The sequence below is a fragment of the Somniosus microcephalus genome, chromosome 17, assembly GCF_052327205.1.
Source record: "Somniosus microcephalus isolate GS21.2 chromosome 17, FLI_Smic_1.0, whole genome shotgun sequence".
Lineage (NCBI taxonomy): Eukaryota > Metazoa > Chordata > Chondrichthyes > Squaliformes > Somniosidae > Somniosus > Somniosus microcephalus.
This window is the reverse complement of record NC_141003.1, coordinates 70,042,647-70,062,334: the sequence shown is the minus strand read 5'-3', so window position 1 is coordinate 70,062,334 and position 19,688 is coordinate 70,042,647. Positions and strand designations below refer to the sequence as shown.

Genomic DNA, 19,688 nt, shown 5'->3' with positions numbered 1-19,688 from the left:
CCAATACACTCACTGCATGTGCATGTGAATTTTAACCATTTTGTGCATTTGTTAATAAAATGAAAAGACCAAAAGCTGTGCAAGTGTTTCGATCGTTGACTTCTTTGTCTCCAAGATGGAGACCATCCGTTCAGCAGCCTCTGCCACTTCCCAGCCTTCCCCTAGCCCACTGGGCCAAACATCAAGGTTCCCCCTGCCCTAGCCCAGAACGCACATCTTTCTCCAGTTTCTTGCCGATCTCCCCTCATGATATTAATGGTCCTCTCCCTCAAATCTGCAGTCATCAACCCTCGCCTCAAAAAACCAAACCTTGATCCCTCCATCCTTGCAACTACTGCCCCATCTCCAACCTCCCTTTCCTCTCCAAAGTCCTTGAACGTGTTGTCACCTCCCAAATCCGTGCCCATCTTTCCCATAATTCCATGTTTGAATCCCTCCAATCAGGTTTCTGCCTTTGCCACAGTACCGAAACGGCTCAGTCACATGACAAATATCCCTCCTCGTCCTTCTTGACTTGTCTGCAACCTTTGACACGGTTGACCACTTAATCTTTCAATGCCTCTCCATCATCGTCCAGCTAGGTGGGTCTGCACTCGCCTAGTTCCATTCTTATCTAACTAATCATAGCCAGAGAATCACCTGCAACAGCTTCTCTTCCCACTCCCGTATCGTTACCTCTGGTGTCCCCCCCAAGGATCTATCCTTGGCCCCCTATTTCTCATCTACATGTTGCCCCTTGACAACATTATCCAAAAACACTCAGTTTCCACACGTACGCTGACGACACCCAGCTGTACCTCACTACCTCTTCTCTAGACCCCTCCACAGTCTCTAATTTGTCAGACTGCTTTCCGACAGTTCTGGATGAGCAAACATTCTCAAATTAAATATTGGGAAGACTGAAGCCATTGTTTCAGTCCCTGCCACAAACTCCGTCCTTTAGCCACTGACTCCATCCCTCTCCCCAACATCTGGCTGAGGCTGAACCACACTCTTTGCAACCTTGGTGTCATTTTTGATTCTGGAATGAGCTCCCAACCAATATCCGCAGCATAACAAAGACTGCCTACTTCCACCTCCATAATATCTCCAGTCTCTGCCCTTGCCTCAGCTCATCCACTGCTTAAACCCTCATCCATGCTGGTTACCTCTAGACTTGACTATTCCAACGCACTCCTGGCTGGCCTCCCACATTCCACCCTACGTAAACATGCAGTCATCCAAAACTCAGCTGCCCGTGTCCTAACTCACACCAAGTTCTGTTCACCCATCTCCCCCATGCTCGCTGACCTACATTGGCTCCCGGTTAAGCAGCGCCTCGATTTCAAAATGCTCATCCTAGTTTTCAAATCGGATCTCCTTCAGCCCTACAACACCCAAGATATCTGCGCTCTTCTAATTCTACCCTCTTGAGCATCCCTGATTATAAAATCGCTCAACCATTGGTGGCCGTGCCTTCTGTTGCCTAGGCCCCAAGTTCTGGAATTCCCTGCATAAACCGGTCTGCCTCGCTAACTCTTTCCTCCTTTACGGCGCTCCTTAAAACCTACCTCTGACCAAGCTTTTGGTCACCTGCCCTAATTTATCCTTGTGGATTGGTGTCAAGTTTTTTGTCTTAAAATACTCCTGTGCAGCACCTTGGGACATTTTACTACATTAAAAAGGTGCTATATAAATACAAGTTGTTTACTTCCTTGGTCACTGAATGGCAGTAGATGTTTGTTAAGTACATTTACTGTATTGTATGCAAAGTGTTTTCTACTAAAATTAGTGCATGTGGCTAAACAGTGTTGATGCAAGCTCACTTGTGGCTAGTCAGCTATTTCTACTGAATAACACTGCTGTAGAGACCTGCCAAGAGGGCAATATTTATATATACACACAAATAAATAATTTAAAAGGGAAGGACGTAGCAGGACAGTGGTTTCCGGTGTAGCAATGCTAATCAGAGTTTGAAATAAGGGAGACTTTCCAGAGGAAGAGAAGTGAAATGAACCTCCACTGCTCTCACCACTGCCGCCCCCCCCCCCTCCTTTATAACTCCTGTCTCAAGGCATTTGGAAGCCTCTTAGTTGAGATCGTCCAAAAAGTTTGGGGGAGGGAGAAAAAAGGCAGCAGGGGAGCAGGATAACCCAAGGAGGTTGGAAGGGTCAGTAAATAACTCAAAACTTCCAGTGTAAAGAGTAAATAATTTCACCCGCCTCCCCCACCAAGCCAGTTAAAGCGATGGCAGTGAACCAAAGGATACTTACAGCAAACACATTAATGCCAACCACAGTATATTTGTAATAGTAGAAATTCATAGCATGGTAACAGCAGAGGACCACTTCCCCATCCAACGGAACTTCAGTCTGGGGGCAGGGAGTGAAACAGAACAAGAATTCAAAACAGTTCATAGATCCTTATGTTTAGACATCTTAATGTTTTATGAATCGCATTTGGAATGCAACCCCCTGTAATATGGGCAAATGAGACAGCCATTTTGCAGCAATCACTAGAGTACCTGGAATCATGTCCAATTTTGGATCAACTATACCCAATTCAACTCTCAAACTGGTCAAAGTAGGAGCCTGAGTTTTAGGAGTATAGTACAGCCAGAGATTTGTTGTATTAGAACCAGTCATTCCTCAAATTGCACATGGCCAGCAGCCAGTTGCACATCATTGATGCTCTGCTACAGGAATGGAAGGGGCTCGATGTACAAGTTCCAGTCAAGCCAACAGTTGGCAAATACCATTGGATGGATCCATGCAAACGGTTCTCGCTATGTTAGCACACAGGGCCACTGGAAACCTCTAACAGATTCAATAAAGCCCCAAGTGTCAGGATCAATGGAAATCTTGGGTGGATTCTGCAGAGCTCAGACTTTCAAATAAAAGCATAAATTTGGCAGGTCACCTTGTTATTCTGCCCCATACCAGGTAGAACAGGCAGCTCAACACAATAATGGCAATGCTAGCGATCATCTAAAATAACCATGTTACAAAACTGGTGGCAGATGGTCAGTGGTGTTCTGATCGCATCTGAAGTCACACACATTTACAGTTACAATGTGCAGAGGTAGAGAGAATCACCTCTGCCATAAATGGAGCGTGTGCAGACAGCTACTGTATAAGGAATGGTTTGGTTTGCCTCTGTGCAAGGCAGCAGGGATGCACATCGCACAGCAGGAAACACCATGTCCATTGCCAAACCAATCATGTGAAAGCGGGACGTGGAGGAAGCTTTTCTCTACACTTAACCCAGTGCTGGATGTTAACACAAGACATTGAAAAACACCAACATTCCTCATTAGGATGAAGGGTAGGAATGCTCCTGACAGTCTCAGTTTGCCTTGACTGCTAATGCTTATAGTTTGCACCTCATGTAATGTTCTGACTGACAACCCAACAGGACATACTACACATTGCTGGAGAAGATCCTTACCCTCTTGGGTTGTCTGATCTGAAGATGCTCAGGAGGGATCAGCAAGATGACGGTGATGGCTCTGCCATTTAGCTTTGCTACTGGGATGGTGAGAACCAGGATCCAGGCAATGAAGGAAGCCAGGCTATGGGCAAGTACAAGAAGCGGATACCCCAGGATAAACCACACATAGGTGCTAGGACGATGCTGCAAAATGGATCAAGACCAACAAGTTAATTCTCAAAGCAGCCAATTTCAGAGAGTGATCTGCTAAATTGCACAAATACATTCCTGTAGAGGGAACTCAAGGAAAGCACAGTATACCACACTGACAGTTGTACAAACACTTCAAAACCAACTGGGGATGAAAGCAGGTAAAGTACTGGACTTATGTCACTCCTAATATACCACATTTGATCTTGCAACTACAGACCAAGAGTCTGAGTTTTTGCCTAGGGTGATGCCTGGAGTATCTTCATTTGGCAAAGAGAAGTCTTCAGGGTCCACCATTAAAACAAATACTCTGCCAATCCAACATTTCCTCTGCAAACCATCTTATGAAGCACTGACCCAGGAGGCAAGTTACCATTTTAAAATGAGAGGATACACAGGCCCAGAGATTTGAACAGGTGGCTTGTTCTGTGGCAGCAGCTGAGCCAGGTTTCAGTCAACATGTTAAAAGGTGCAGGAGGAAAAACCACCTCATGTTAACAAAACCACCCCCCACAACACAAGGAATACTCGTTTAGGAGCAAGCAGCAACCAGCCTGCCCAGTGACAGGGAAGGCAAGGCAAGCTCAGGACTGCGGTCATTTCACTATTGAGGATTTAGACAGATGGAGAAGACATTCCCATCAGCTTTTACAATAAATTGGAAGCATTTCTCTAAACTTCATTACACAATTCACTGCCCTTCAACTGCTCGGAGGATAACCTGGCTGAAATGTACCTGTGGGGAATATGTACATCACCCACCTGCCTTCCTTTTCATGCTGGAATACTGCACCACCTGGTAAAGTCCCAATCCCAGCAGCCCACCAAGGTTTTAAAGTCACCTTTCACTTTTTCCATTGCATTTCATTTCTACGTTAACCATTCAACATTTTGAAACCTTCATCCCTACCCAACCAGGGAGGGAGCTACTAGTATTCGGAATAAAAATGTTGCGTGTAACCTGCTATGTTGAAAAAGGAAAGTAACCCACCCAGTACTTCACTCCTTCTGCTGGAGTCGCTGGTGACATGTCTTCAACCTTTTCAGTGACACCGAGAAGTGTTGTTGTTTCCACCGCGGTCACCTCAGGAAGACCCTCGCCATAAAATCGGATACTGCTTTTCCTAGGATAGGTGAATGGCTTCGAAAAGGAAGAGGAAAGAACCAGTGTTCAGAAATCATTTAGAAACCAAAGTACGAGCAAAAGGAGGGTTCACAAAAAAGCATTAGCTACGTGGAAACAAATACATGTGCACACAAACAGCCTCATGGCTTTCTAAGCAGAGCACCCCTGGTAGTATCACAGCAATCATTAGCATGTGCCAGCAGCTTGCATTTATATAGCACCTTTTAAATGTGGTAAAATGCCCCAAAGGCACTTCACAGGAGCGTAATCATACAAAAATAGGCACCGAGCATAAGGAGGCAGCATTAGGACAGGTGAGCAAAAGCTTGGTCAAAGAGGTAGGTTCTCAGGAGGGTCTGAACAGGTTGCTGCTAGGCACTTCAAATCCACTGCAGCATCTTTAAACATGCACTGTCCTCGACCAATAGGCCTGCTCTCCTGAAGGGTACTTACACTGGGAGTGGTTCCACAGAATCACTAAGTCACCTTCCCATGAACAAACCCAGGAGCTGAGAATTAGGAGGTTTGTAACTATTAGCCAGGGGGGGGGGGGGGGGGGGGGGGAAAGAAAGAGAAAGCAGCAAATCACAACCAAATAAGCTCCTGCTCTCTAGCAGCAGTGGACCATGATAAGCCACTTTTATTTGTCCTTCCCATTGGAAACAGAGACTGTACTCAGCCAACAGACCCAAGATCATGCTAGGGACCATCCCATTTGTACAGCTCATGTCACAGGAATTTAATTTTTTTTTAAATAAGAGATACCATTTAATAATTTTAAGATCCACAGGACACACTCAAAACACAAGTTCAAGGATGAGAAATCCATTGACCCAAAGCGGACCTCTGGTGCTATCCCAACATAATTGGCAACTGCACAATGAGTGCCCAACATCTGTCCATTGCTGGCAAGTTTCCCTAAACAATCAGTGAGTAAAATAAATTTAATGCAGGTTTTAAAGCAGCCTTTGATGCAATATTCTGGTTTCAGCTCATCTATATTTAGTACTTTATACCCCATCAGGATCTTCTGTAGCACAGAGCTTCTCTAATCTTTCCACATAGGTAGTCACATTCACACTTACTCAGCTATTCACTCGTGCATGCAAGCCTTGTAATGGGCAACCTGCACAGTATTTCTTGTGCCCATCTGGCCAGCACATTGTGAAGTCTTGCTGTGCCTGTAGACTTGCACTCGCTGTGGTACAGGTCCTTGTATTTGATCAGCTTCATCACAAAGTGAAATTTAATATTCCCTGGTCTTGGAAAGTATAGTGAACGGTGAGGAAGAGAGAGAGAGACTTCAGGAAGACAGACAGGCTGGTGAAATGGGCAGACACGTGGCAGATGAAATTTAACGCAGAAAGTGTGAAGTGATTCATTCTTTCTACCAAAATGTGAGGACATAAACTAAACGGTACAATCCTGAAGGGGGTGCATGAACAGAGAGACCTGGGGGTATGTGTGCACAAATCGTTAAAGGTGGCAGGGCAGGTTGAGAAAGCAGTTAAAAAGGCTCATGGGATCCATGAATATAGAGGTATAAAGTACAAAAGTGTAGACATGATGAACATGTATAAAACACTGGTTCGGCCCCAACTGGAGTATGGTGTCCAATTCTGGGCGCCACACTTTTAGGAAGGATGTGAAGGCCTTAGAGGGTGCAGAAAAGATTTACAAGAATGATTCCAGGAATGGAGGGACTTCAGTTATGTTGATAGACTGGAGAAGCTGGGGTTGTTCTCCTTGGAGCAGAGAAGATTGAGGGGAGATTTGATAGAGGTGTTCAAAATCATGAGTGTTCTGGACTGAGTAGAGAGAAACTGTTCCCATTGGCAGAAAGGTAGAGAACCAGAGGACACAGATTTAAGGTGATGCAAAAAAAAAACTTTACACAGCAAATGGTTAAGATCTGGAATGCACTGCCTGAAAGGGTGGCAGAGGCAGATTCAATCTTATCTTTCAAAACAGAGTTGGATAAATATCTGAAGGAAAAATATTTGCAGTACTACCAGGAAAGGGTGGGAGAGTGGTACTGGGGTGCTCTTGGACAGCTAGCACGGGCTCGGCAGGCCAAATGGCCTTCCATGCTGTAACCATTCTATGGTCCTTTTTCCAGATCTCTGCTAATTCCATTTCATTCGTGTATTTGTTGCAAACCTCACTCAATGTACAATTTTAAAAAAGCAAATTTCACATGCTGAAAAGGGGAAATGAAAGTCAGAGGGGCGTTTGGCTCATGAGCTTTGTACAGATATACTCAATTTGCCAAACACATCCTTTGAACCTTCAAATTCCAATCTCATTTAGCCTTTACTTAATTTCTTCAAGGCCAGATAACAGGATCTTTTGTAGTTTGTTTCAAAGTTCCAAGAGTTGGGCGGAAGGAAGGATTCCTCAACAAGGCTAGTCTGACGTACATCAATTTAGTTCTATTTAATAGATATCAAAGGGATCAAGGTCAGACATGTAGTCGACCAATCCAAAGACACTTAAATAATCCATGACAGACTTGACTCCTACCGGTTTTGCATTACTATTGACCAAATTCTTTTGCACTTCCAATTTCTATTGAGCTGTAAATATTGCAGTTCTCAAAACTTGTACAAAACACTGGTCTGTATTTAATATTCTACCAGAGTGGCATCAGAGCAGAAGACTACCGCTAATCCAATGCACTACTTACTGCAAATAGGGTCATTGTTAATCTTACGATTACTGGAACTCTGCAAGGGCAGATTACAGAACCGTTTATGGGAACAAAAAATGCACAACACTTGGTAGTCATTGTATTTTACATTCTACCGACTGCCCCACATATTTAGCTGGCTGATGTTGAGAATATTGTAGAATCCAGCATCAAGACATTGGATGCCAAGTATTGATGAGCCCCAACTGCTTACGTGACATGACTGTTCCATGGGTTAACAACCGCCAAGGGTCAGTGATGCCAAGCTAGTATTTGATACAATACAACTCTTTTCCCCACCCCACCTAAGCCACGATACATTTACAGCAACTTTGTGATTCAATGTGCATGAGGTTAACTCAAAACAGCAATCCCTTGTTCCACTGGGCAAAGAGACCCACAACTAGAGTCAAACATTTCCCCTCCCAAGTGTACATCAGGAAGGAGACCACTGACATCTAGTTACCACATTCTGCATCTACTGGAGAGCTGATTTACTAACAATGTTGAGCAAAATGACCCATTGTCAAGGGGTCAAAGACAGCCAAACCAGGGTGTTGAATATCTGAACTGCATGCCTTTAATCAAGGATCATATCACCACATTCTGGTCAACATGGACCTTCTCAAATAAGTTACTACAATTTGGAACCAATTCTAACAGATTGCAATATTTAAGACTTGATAGTACATGTACACTAAAGTCTTGGGAGTAATAGTTACCACAATTACCTTTTGAATTACCTTCCCAAATGGCCAGAAGTAATATCCAGCAAGACTGCAACACAGCTTCCCTGGAATACAAAGCAGAACTGCATTTTTGTTTTGTTTTTTAAATATATAAACCGATGGCTTTCCACCCCCTGAAAAAAAGTTCACAAAAGTAAAAGCAAAACAACCAAAGCATCCAACAGATGGTAGAAGATAACCTAGCGTAAAAAGTTACATATGAAACCCGACTAATCCCCAATAGGACAAGGACAGTCTTAAACTCTCCCTTTACCAGTTTAAATATTGGATATCAGGAAGTCCTTCATATATGGAATGGATTTCTGGGTAGGGAGTGTAGGCAAAACCCTGGAATCAAGGATGAAGATGCTGGGATTTGGAAGGGAGAGATTTGGAAGTTGGGGACAGGGAAAGACAATGAACTGTAGGTTTTCCCCTTGGCAAATTAACTTGGATGGTCCAAAATGGCCCTCATCCACAGCTGTCTTTTGATCAAACAAACTTAGTTGCAAACCCTTAAAAAGGGTAAACATGGCTGATTTAAAGTCTAAAAGCAGAGCAAGGCATACTGTCAAGTTAGTCAGGAGACCAGAGGCTGACTGACATCCATCTTACAGCATGGGAGATGTCTACTAGAGCAGGGTACAAGACATACAATTATGGAATATAAAATTTGAGCTCAGGAAGAAAGCAAGAGGGGAAATCCATTTTAGGGAACAGAGCAGATTGAAGTGCATATACTATTAGAAACAGAACCATAAAGAGGAACAGCTAAACACAAGTCCCCAGGTACCTTCAAAAAAAGGGGAAACAGTGCCTTTTTGCTAATTATTTAAGCCAATGTGAGCATAAAGCAGTAGGCACAAGAAAAAGGGATTACATCTCAGAGGCGCAATTCTCTCAGAATGGGCTGCTGTACAAACCCAACTCCAGATAGATTGGAAATATAATCGAGACCATTTAAAAAAGGAAATCAGGAAGCACATTTTCACACAATGGGTAGTGGAAATCTGGCACTCCTCCCCCAATGGGTCACAAATTTTTATTTCAACCACATCACTGCTCGATGTGCTGAACAGAGGACAAGCACTTCCCGGAGAAAAAAAAAAGTTAGGGACAACATACCAACTAGTTGTAGGAAGGGATTCTAGGAGGACTGAAGACAGGTGTCTAACCCATTCTTTTACAGTGGGGTGGGGGGGGGGAGGAAACACTTCAAGATAAAAAAAAATTTTAATAAATTAATTTACAGGATGTGGACATCACTGGCAAGGCCAGCATTTATTGCCCATCCCTAATTGCCCTCAAGAAGGTAGCGGTGGTGAGCCACCTTCTTGAACCGCTGCAGTCAGTGTGGAGAAGGTGATGCCAGTGCTGTTAGGGAGGGAGTTCCAGGATTTTGACCCAGCAGTGATGAAGGAATGGCAATATATTTCCAGGTCAGGATGGTGCATGACTTGGAGGTGGTGGAGTTCCCATGTGCCTACTGCCCTTGAAGGTGATAGCAGTCACTTCTAAACTAAACCCATTAGGAATGTGTGGAGTCCCAAGTCAAACAAAACAGAAGTTTAGTTATATCAAATCTTACCCAGCAATAGACCATTTTTAAAGCAGCCAACTAAAAGGTTGTGCAAAGGTGTAGATCAGTGCAAATTCAAAAACAGGATTTGGGGACCATGAGGGCAATTTAGATTTACTGAGCATCTACTCCAAAAAAGGACCATCTGCCATAGGACATTCCCCCTTATTATAAAACGCCTTTAATCCATCAAACTGTAGGATATAAAGTCATTCAAACCTTTGATAGATCAGTCCTTCACCTGGCATCACTAGATGGACTTGTTAAAGCAGAAGTGGGAGAATTCACATGCTTGATGAACATTGTAGGCAATGAATTCCATGTTTGTCTTGATGCAACAAGCATTTTGGATTTAGAATGGAACCTCCACTACCTGCCATAATGGACATTGCTTCCTGCCCCTTGCCATCCCATAATGGGAGTGGACAAGTGCTCCTAATTTGATGTTGCACATATGGTATAGCAATACCCTAAATCACAGGAAAGTGGAATAAAACACCAAGTGGTTTACTACAAAAAAAAGTTATGCAGCACAGATGGCTCAAAAGACACTTTGGCGAGTAAATCCTGGTACAGTTGCAAATTCACTGGAATAAATTCACATGCACTTTTCTGCAGTATTTTAAAATTCATTTATTGTAATTAGAACTCAAGGGGCCAAATGTCCATTTTACTAGTTGTGAAATTTCTTGTTACTAACTTAAAAATCACCAGATGGGAATGCATTCAAGCACATTAAACCTGCGCTCCCTCCAGAACAAGAACAACCTCACTTGGGTCAAGACAAAGCTTGCGTTGGACTGTAACCCTGCACCACGTCTCCCTAAACACAGCCAGGACTGCTGACTCATTTAATCTGTTCATATTTAAAGCTTAACAGCCCAAGTGGCACTTACCGTAAGGTACTCCCACAATGGTAACAAACATAATTACAGCAATTAGAAGGTACAGCAGGGCAACCCACCATCCAAACAGCAGCACATACAATAGGTTGCCACAGGTAACCAGAGATCCTGAAAGAGGGAAAGAAATTCTGATGAGTGCATTACAGAATCATAGGATTTTATAGTATTTAAAAGCTATTGAGAGCATTCCACCTACACTGTGATGCAGGGCATTGTGAACACACTGACAACCCAAGTGCACACATTCCAGCCTTAAGCCAGCAACGTCAGTGCAATTTGCTGAACTGAACAGAATTTGTTTAGATGTGTCCAGTGGTACATAACAAATCAGCACAATCAAAAGGCTGGTGAGGCAGGAGGTCAGAGCAGGTGATGGCAGGGGTTCTAAAAATAAAAAGCTGAACTGGTCACGATAGCATAGCGGAGGGGACCAGCACCAGGGCATGCTGGCCAGAAGGCGCCAAGCTTCGATTCCCAGCTTGCAGTTACCCAAGCTCAGCTAGTGGAACATCCGGGGGTCTAAAATTAAAACAGTGGTGGAAGTGCACAGCACAGCAGTCAGCACCTGTGCAGAGTAAAAGGAAGGCTCAGTCGCTTTGAGTGCACTGCCAGCATTATCTGCCACTGCTCTCGATAGCTATCCAGCGACTCCTCCTGGAAAGCGCACAAGTTAAATTAATGGAGTAAAGCACTTCGATTCACCCACTCCAGGTCACTGTACATGTATATATAGTCTTGGTAACCTCAGTAGGTCCCGATTTGCATTCGATGCCTCCTTTCATCTGGTGACCACCATTTCTTTGCATAGTATGGACAGTTCCAATTATTTGTTTTTAAAACTGGTCCCACCATGAATTCCCAAGCAGTGGTGTAGGTGGGGGAAATTGATTTGAAAGAAGGATACTGAATTTAAAAAAAAAAACATGCCTTAGATCATTCGATAGAACACAAAAAACCATTATTCCACAGCTCTGTTCTGCAATGCCACCAGTGAAATCAGATTAGTTGGGCTTCAAAACAAACATTCACCAGGATATTGCAGTGAATAGTAGCGAAGTTGACAGACTAGCAACACTTAAATCAGTGCTTAGACTTCAAAGAACATAAGAAACAGGAGCAGGCGGCCACACAGCCCTTTGAGGCTGCTCCACCATTCAATAAGATCATGGCTGATCCTCTACCTTAACTCCACTTTCCCACCCTACCCCCCATATCCAAAAATCTATCAATCTGTCTTGAATATACTCAATGACTGACCGTCAACAGCTCTCTGGGGTAGAGAATTCCAAAGGTTCACAACCCTTTGAGTGAAGAAAATTCTCAATCCTAAATGCCAATCCCTTACCCTGAGACTATGACCCCTAGTTCCAGACTCTCCAGCCAGGGGAAAGCATCCTCCCTGCATCTACCCTCTAAGAATGTTATGCTTCCATGCAAGAACCTCTCATTTCTTCAAAACTCGAGAATATAGGCCTAGTCCGCTCAATCTCACCTCATAGGTCAGCCCTCTCATCCCAGGCATTTGAACATTCTTGCAAAATTCCAATTTGAAAAATAAGACCCTTTGAAGTAGTTTTGTTTGTGAAGCTCATCCAAACACCACCCTAACACAAATATCCTGCTTATACCACTGAGCTAGGCATTATGTTAGAATAAATTGAGAAACAGTCCAACACAGGACTGTGCAGCTTCCACTTGTATTACCTTTCCAACTGTGAAAGGAAGAACGAACATTGGAAAAACTTCATGCAACACATTACCTGAATGTTTGATGACGTTTAGATCTGAATACAGCTCCTTGACTATTGCAGAACGGTCTTCCCAGGGTCGCTCAGTCACGTGACTCTTCCATTTCTTAAATCCAAACTGCAAAGTTACAAATGCAGATTGTAACAAGAGATTGTCAACATGTACCAACCACAGCTCATGAACTCTTCCCCCTACCCTAGGATTGCAGAACAGACCACTGATGTTTCATACTGTAGAGCAATAGTACATAGGAAATGGCAGCAAGGGTTGTCCTAATATAATGTACCACACCTTCCTCCCAGTGGAGACTGTCCCTCAAAACTGTAGAACGTCTTCCCTCCCATGATCTACAGGCTTTAACTCGAACTCGGTTTTCTCTCCCATGATCTACAAGCTTTTAAAGCCCAACCTTAATGTTGTTTCTCAATTTTCTTCAACCTCGAGATCCTGCATTACAGGTCTTGCCTGCTTCATCTAGGTTTCTCCAAAAGGAATCATGTCACTGCAGTTTGAGGTCATTTGTATAGCTTCCCTCTCAGGCCTCCCTGGATCACATTCTCATAATTTAGCTGCTGCCGAGGGAGAATGTTACTACAGCTGGGGGCTCTCCACTTACAGGTCACCCAAGACTCTCTAGAAGAGTGTAAGTCAGTTGCACTGAACCATTTCCTTTCCCTCTCTCTTTCCTCCCCCCCCCCCCCCCCCCCCAAAAAAGATACAAGGCCAATATACCAAATGCAACATCAAGAGATGCAAAAGTGAGCTCTCCATTTTACTTCAGCCCATATACTAATAAAATGGCTGCCAAGATGCTTAGAGTAAAGAAATTAGATCACATTTTCTGAGAATCCCATTAAATATTTTAGTAGTTTACTGGTATGGAAAGTCCATCAAAACATCTTTCAATATTTCATTCAAATTTTCAGTGAACTACAGGAATCCCTGTGGCAGTGGAAAGACTGTGGAAGAATTGGACATGAACAGTATCCTTCTATTATGCAGTCAAATATAGAAATCTTCAGATCATAAAATACAATTCCTATGACATCTGATAAAGTATTTTAAAAAGAAAGAGAAAGTGTGTTCTGTCCTAAAGCTTAAAAAGTATGATAACTGCACAATGCAGTCTTTCATTTGCCCCTGTTGGTGGGTTTTCAAACTGTTGGTCTGCAGCATCTTGGGTGCAGTCATTTTCTGATGAACTCTTCTTGTTGTGACCTTGTAAAATTCTGTACCATTTCTTAGCTGAGAAAGTGGCTGCATGAATTCATCAAGAGTTTGTCTTAGATGCATTGAAGGGGAAGCTATACAAGTACATGAGCAAGAAAGGAATAGAAGGATATATTGATAGGGCAAGATGAAGTAAGGTGGGAGGAGGCTCATGTGGAGCATAAGCACTGGCATGGACTCGTTGGGCTAATGGCCCATTTTTGCTTTAAATGCTATGTAATTTGTTTACACAAGTTAACAGTTTAGGAAATTTATCTATCTTGAATTGGGTACAGGCAGCCCATGGTGGAGGAGGGACTTAGAATGTATTAAGACCCAAGCACAAATAGATGAATGGGAGAAATGATCAAATTCAATCAGCACTGAAGGAAAGGTATGTCTTGTGTCAGCCACATGTACTGCATCAGACTCAGGGCAGCACATTTTCCCCAGCTATACTAGTTTAGCCCTTCCCCACATTTACCCCAAAGGACCTCTGGCACCAGTGATTTCAGGTGATAATGTACACTTTCTAACTGCAAGAGAAACCGCACCAAACTCATGCCAGTAACCTAGGTGGTGGGTTATCTAACTTAGTTCAAAAACTTACACAATGACATTGGAGGCCACTAGTGTACAGACTTGGTCAATCATCTGTAGCAGAGATGCCCCTCAAAATAGTGGAAAATCAAACCAATCTACAAGTTAGCTAAACCTTCCAGCGGCAGCAAATTGCTCGAATGGTCATGCCTCCCAATGAGAACCATGCACTTTCAATTGCCCAACTTTAGCAGTATTGTGGCTTTCAAAAGGGAATTGGGTAAGTACCTGAAGGAAAACATTTTGCAGGGCTACAGGGAAGGGAGTGGGATTAGCTGAAGTGCTCTGAGAGCCAGCATGGGCTCGACGGGCCAAATGGTTACAGCACAGAAGGAGGCCATTCTATGATTCTAGTTTGTTGCCAGTTATGGATGCATGCACAAACTGACGGTGCTGGAATGTAACCATCCTAGAATATTGATAAGCCACTAGCATTGCACTGACCTTGTAGTTGTTGGCCAGTTTCTGTGCCTCAACCTCATTTTCTGCCAGCAGCGTAGTCTTTGTGGTCATCAGGCAGCCTGGACACGTTATTCCTTCACATGAATGATTTTGGGTCAGAGTCGAACAGGTGACTAACAAAAGCAAAATAAGATTTAGAAAGGAGGGAACAGACAACCCCTTAAAACTTGCCACATACTATGAGGACTCAGGTTGCAGACATGGCAAAGATCAACATCTGAATGGGGAGGTATATACCATTTTTAACCAGTCCAGACAAGCAAGTGATTTTACTGAGCCAGTCTATTGTGCATGCACAAAAATTCTCCTATAGAAGGGGGAAAAGAATGCACAATCTATTGGAAAGGTCTACTACACTACTCCAAGTCTCCTTGCAGCTTGAGAGGAGTGAAAGCACATTATAAACCACTGTTTATAATAGATCTCATCATAGATCTCTGGTTACAGATCAATTAATTTATTATTTTTATTTTTTATAAACTGATCACACACCCACCATCTCAACAAAACAAGAGCACCCAGAACTAGGGTCCTGTCTTCACCCTCCCCTCACACTATTCCAACATTATGCTATACTGCCATACCAAGGTTTTTTTTTTTTTTTTTTTAAACTATAAAAGAGTTATACTTGTGTAGTATAAATGCATACTCAGTCACACCGAGCCAATGACCCTGTCACTCAGGGAATTGAATACTTGATTTGGGTTTCTAGCAGTGGTAGGATGAGAGCCAATCTCCAGTGGTAGCACCTGTAACCTAATGCTCTGCTGAATTAACTTGTTCTGTGATGGGACACAGAACTCCTCTAACCAAAAGATCTACTGTTGATATTACAGGCCAGAGGATAGGATTAGAATACTCCAAGTTAGTGATTGCAGGCAACATCTGAGTATGGGTGACAACAAGGGTTCTAAACATTACCAAATACAATACTGCCACTTCACTCATGAGCGAGTGGAAGGTATTAACCAACTTGGGAAGGAAGTGTACAAGTCAATCCATTAAAAAGCAGTATTCACACCAGCTGGTCCTCACTAGGAGCGAGGATGGAGATCCTTGCAATGGGCAAAGCCATGTACCAATAAAACCCATCCCTCGAGAAACCTTGCACTAGTCAAGCTTGATACATTTGGTGGGGTGGGGCGGGGCTGGAGTGGAGGTTGGAAGATGTCTAGATCTGAAGGACTAACCTGGGATTAATTTTGGTGTGAATGGTGAAGGGGTGTCCATCAGGTCATTCTGCAGATGTAGCTCACAGTGCCTGTCCCAGAGGGTCAGAGGATAGGGAGGTGCTTCAGCTCTTAACTCCCACACCCTCCCAAAGTCTATCGATGGGGGGAAAAAAAAACCAAAAGCCCTCAGTAAGCTGTTAGCGAACATTTTACATTAACTTCTAACAAAAGTCACTACACAACCTTCCAGGTTACCAAGTTCAAGCAGCACTCAGTTATAGTGAGGCAGGTATGAAATTGCCTTGACTCAAGGTGAGCAGCTCACTATGTGGAGGTGTTCAACAGTTGGAACTCACTACAATTTAGCTTGGAGTACAAATGGAAACATTCACTCAGGAAGAGGCTCAGCAATGGCTAGTTAATCCACAGAAGAGAAACACATTTTGTTGAATCTCTACCAGTGCCTCAGTCGGTAGCACCCTTGCCTCAGAGTTAGAAGGTTGTGGGTTCAAGTCTCACCCCAGGGACTTGAGCACAAACATCTAGGCTGACACTAGTGCAGTGTTGAGGGAGTGCTACACTGTCTGAGGTGCAGTCTTTCAGATGAAACATTAAACCGAAGCCCTGTCTACACTCTGGTGGATGTAAAGCATCCTATGGCACGATTTCAAAGAGCAGGGAGTTATTCCTGGTGTCCTGGCCAATATTTATCCCTCAATCAACATCAAACAGATTATCTGGCCATCATCACATTGCTGTTGTGGGTGCTTGCTGTGCACAAATTGGCTGTTGCGTTTCCTACATTACAACACTCCAAAAATAAAAAAAGTACTTCATTGGCTGTAAAGCGCTTTGGGACTACTGGTGCTTGTGAAAGGCGCTATAGAAATGCATGTCGGTCTTTTTCTATACAGAATTCACAGGCTCACTAAGTTGGTAAGTATTGTGCTCAATAGAGTGTACATTGAGGATGCCAATACTGGGAAAGGAAACATTTTTCCCTTACTGGGACACAAATGTCAGCATCAATCACTTACTTTCCCACCACAAATAGCCCCAAGAGATTGAAGCAAGACTCCACAGCACAAACTGGCAATCGTTCATAGTGAACTGGGGTAAGGCTGCCAAGAACAGGTCACAGAAACAAGTCTATGAAAAGGTCCATAGCATACTACAGCTAGAGCTCAGAACTAAACTTCAAGTCCCTGGGGAACTGCATCCTTATGAGAAATGAAGGAGTCAGGAAGGAAATGGAAAGAGGAATATAACTCCATTGGGCAGAATAGCTGAAAGTCTAGGGTTCAGCTCAAAGTTTCAGAACTGTCATGGAACCATTTTAGTGGAGTAGCTTTGAGCACAGGATTCCTGTGCATCTGTGGCATATTCAGCATCAAGTACTTGGACAGCTCTCCTGACAGACATCTGATGCTCAAGATATCCATGGTGTCTGCACAAAGTGCATGAAGGGTAATCTAGTGCATGTAAAGAGGGGAAGAGAGTAGTTTCAATCTCACCGATGCCACAGACTCACTATTCCTGTTCACGGCTGAAGCACCGAGTGACTTGCTGTGTGAACCCAGTGCGGCCTTCAGCCTGTGGGCACCTTTCACAAGCACTGGTAAATATAGCCCACCCTGCTTTCCACTTGGGACTGAAAAAAAGGCAGACATCAGCTGCACCAACATTTACAAGATCTGTAATCTGCATACTCCAGTCCAAGCTGGAGATCCTGAACAAGTGGAGACAAAGCTGCTTCAGTTAACATCGCTACATTGGGGAGACCAAACGCAGATTGGGGGACCGCGTTGCAGAACACCTCCGTTCTGTCCGCAACTATCAATCTGAGCTTCTGGTTACTTGTCACTTTAATTCTCTGCTCCACTCCCACGCTGACCGGTCTGTCATCGGCCTCCTACACTGCTCCAATGAAACTCAACACAAGCTCGAGGAACAGCACTTCATCTTGCAATTGGGCACTTTACAGCCTTCCAGACTCATTGTTGAACTCCATTTCAGATCATAACTTCTGCCCCAATTCCCCCCCCAAACCCCCAGACAGCAGCTGTTGATGATTCAACCATTCCCATTTACTCCGCAGCACAGGGTGCGAGACTGCCTAGACTTGGCCAGGCACCAGAAGATGCCCTAAACATGAAGCCCAGCTTCAGTATGCTATGGAGGTGACCAATGCTGAAAAGAAAGTAAGTTGTAGATAGCAACAAATGACAGCCTGGTCACAGTGAGGAAAGGCAAAGTGAGGATAGCCAGGAGTGATACTACTGTTGGAACAGAGGACTGTCCCATTGTTGCAAACCTGATGCAACACAGGTACAGAAATAGGGACATCGTCAGAGGAGATTGCAAACTTCTCAATGCCTTCCGATTTGACAATGGGCTAACCCAATGTAGGTGGACCAACAAAATAGGAGGGTTAAGCATTTTATCCAATTCCGGCATCAAGGCAACAATATCTTGCAGTTACTGTACACAGCAAAACATCCCAAGGCGCTTCACAGGAGTGCAAGATGACAAAAATCAACAAGCCAAAGAAGGAGATTAGGTCAGGTGACCAAGAGCTTGGCCAGAGAGGTAGGTTTGAGGGGGGGGGGGGGGCGGGGGGGGGGGGGGGGGGTGCGAAGAGGCAGAGGGATTTAGGGAGGGAATTCCTGATATCAGGGCCCAAGCAGCTGAAGGCAGAGTCACCAATGGTGGGGTGAAGGAAGATGAGGAATGGACAGAAACACATTTTGAAACCCAAAGTGCCCAGTGAGGGCATTGGCCATCAAAAGGACAATTTAAAAGTCAACCATCACTTTCTCCTCCTTTCTCCACCCTCCCTCAAATGCTGACTGCAAAATGTCAGGCTTGTGAAGCTGATAAACCACAGCTAGAGTCTGCTTGCCATCAATCCAAAGTTGGTGTTCACAGAATCCTTTTCCTACACCCAACAAAATTGGCACATGATATATAAAATGAGATGAAGGATTTGGGCCTCATTCTCCTGCAGCAAGTACTGCTCCTAGTCATCAAAGACTGGGCACCAGGATGGACAATGCTCTGCAATCAACAGCACCTTAAACACATTTACAAGTTGCAGTTAATAACTGGGCCAATAGTATCTGTGCTGAAATTCAGAAACATTAATCTGAGAAGAGTCAGATGGACTTATTATAGTGTGGACAGAGTTCCATTGTAACCCATCAAATGGCTCAACAGCCAGTTTCCTTCCAGGGCTTGCTGCATCGCATCGCTATGGAAAGTTGGGCTTGTATTGACAGGGGTCAGAAATTGAGTTTGAAAATGCCAGAGGAGAATAAAGCAACTCCAAGAAAACGGTGAAGGGTAGCAAGAAGCAGAAGGTCGAGGAAGGAGAGTTACTCCACTGACATCTACAAGGTGAAGCAGCAGGTTCACCCTTGCCTGCCATCACTAGCATCTCCAAGGCCATGAGCATCATGAACTCAACATGTGAGCACATGGTGGATGAAGCTTCCTTGCCTGGACTGTTACAGCTCCCGGAGATCCAGGCCACCATACGCCCCTTACAAGAGCCACAGCACCAACTCCCGGGAGCTCCAGACCACCATGCACCCCTTACAAGAGCCACAGCACCAACTCCCGGGAGCTCCAGGCCACCATACGCCCCTTACAAGAGCCACAGCACCAACTCCCGGGAGATCCAGACCACTGTGCACCCGTTGCGGACCTGGGGAATTGGCCACTGGCCAAGTACAGCGAGTCAGAGGGGACAAAGACGGTGACCAAAGTACACCAGCTCCAAGTAAAAAGTACTAAAAAACACCTTAGTGCATGCACTTGTGCTGGTGAGGAACTAGACTTCCTGTTGGTGC

General features: G+C 44.1%; 1 protein-coding gene across 2 annotated transcripts in view; it reads right to left on the bottom strand.

The window, feature by feature from the left end:
• The window catches only part of cax1 (cation/H+ exchanger protein 1), a 40,655-nt gene that overhangs the window by 16,230 nt on the left and 4,737 nt on the right, over positions 1-19,688 (bottom strand). The window contains exons 2-9 of one of the 2 annotated variants that reach the window (XM_086010634.1): positions 15,856-15,990; positions 14,648-14,778; positions 12,406-12,511; positions 10,637-10,753; positions 8,165-8,226; positions 4,610-4,759; positions 3,427-3,612; positions 2,249-2,351 (exon numbers count right to left, since the gene is read on the bottom strand). In XM_086010634.1, the coding sequence (XP_085866760.1) occupies positions 2,249-2,351; positions 3,427-3,612; positions 4,610-4,759; positions 8,165-8,226; positions 10,637-10,753; positions 12,406-12,511; positions 14,648-14,778; positions 15,856-15,990 (990 nt within the window). The remainder of the gene's footprint in view (positions 1-2,248; positions 2,352-3,426; positions 3,613-4,609; positions 4,760-8,164; positions 8,227-10,636; positions 10,754-12,405; positions 12,512-14,647; positions 14,779-15,855; positions 15,991-19,688) is intronic. The other variant, XM_086010635.1, reaches the window with a different exon arrangement.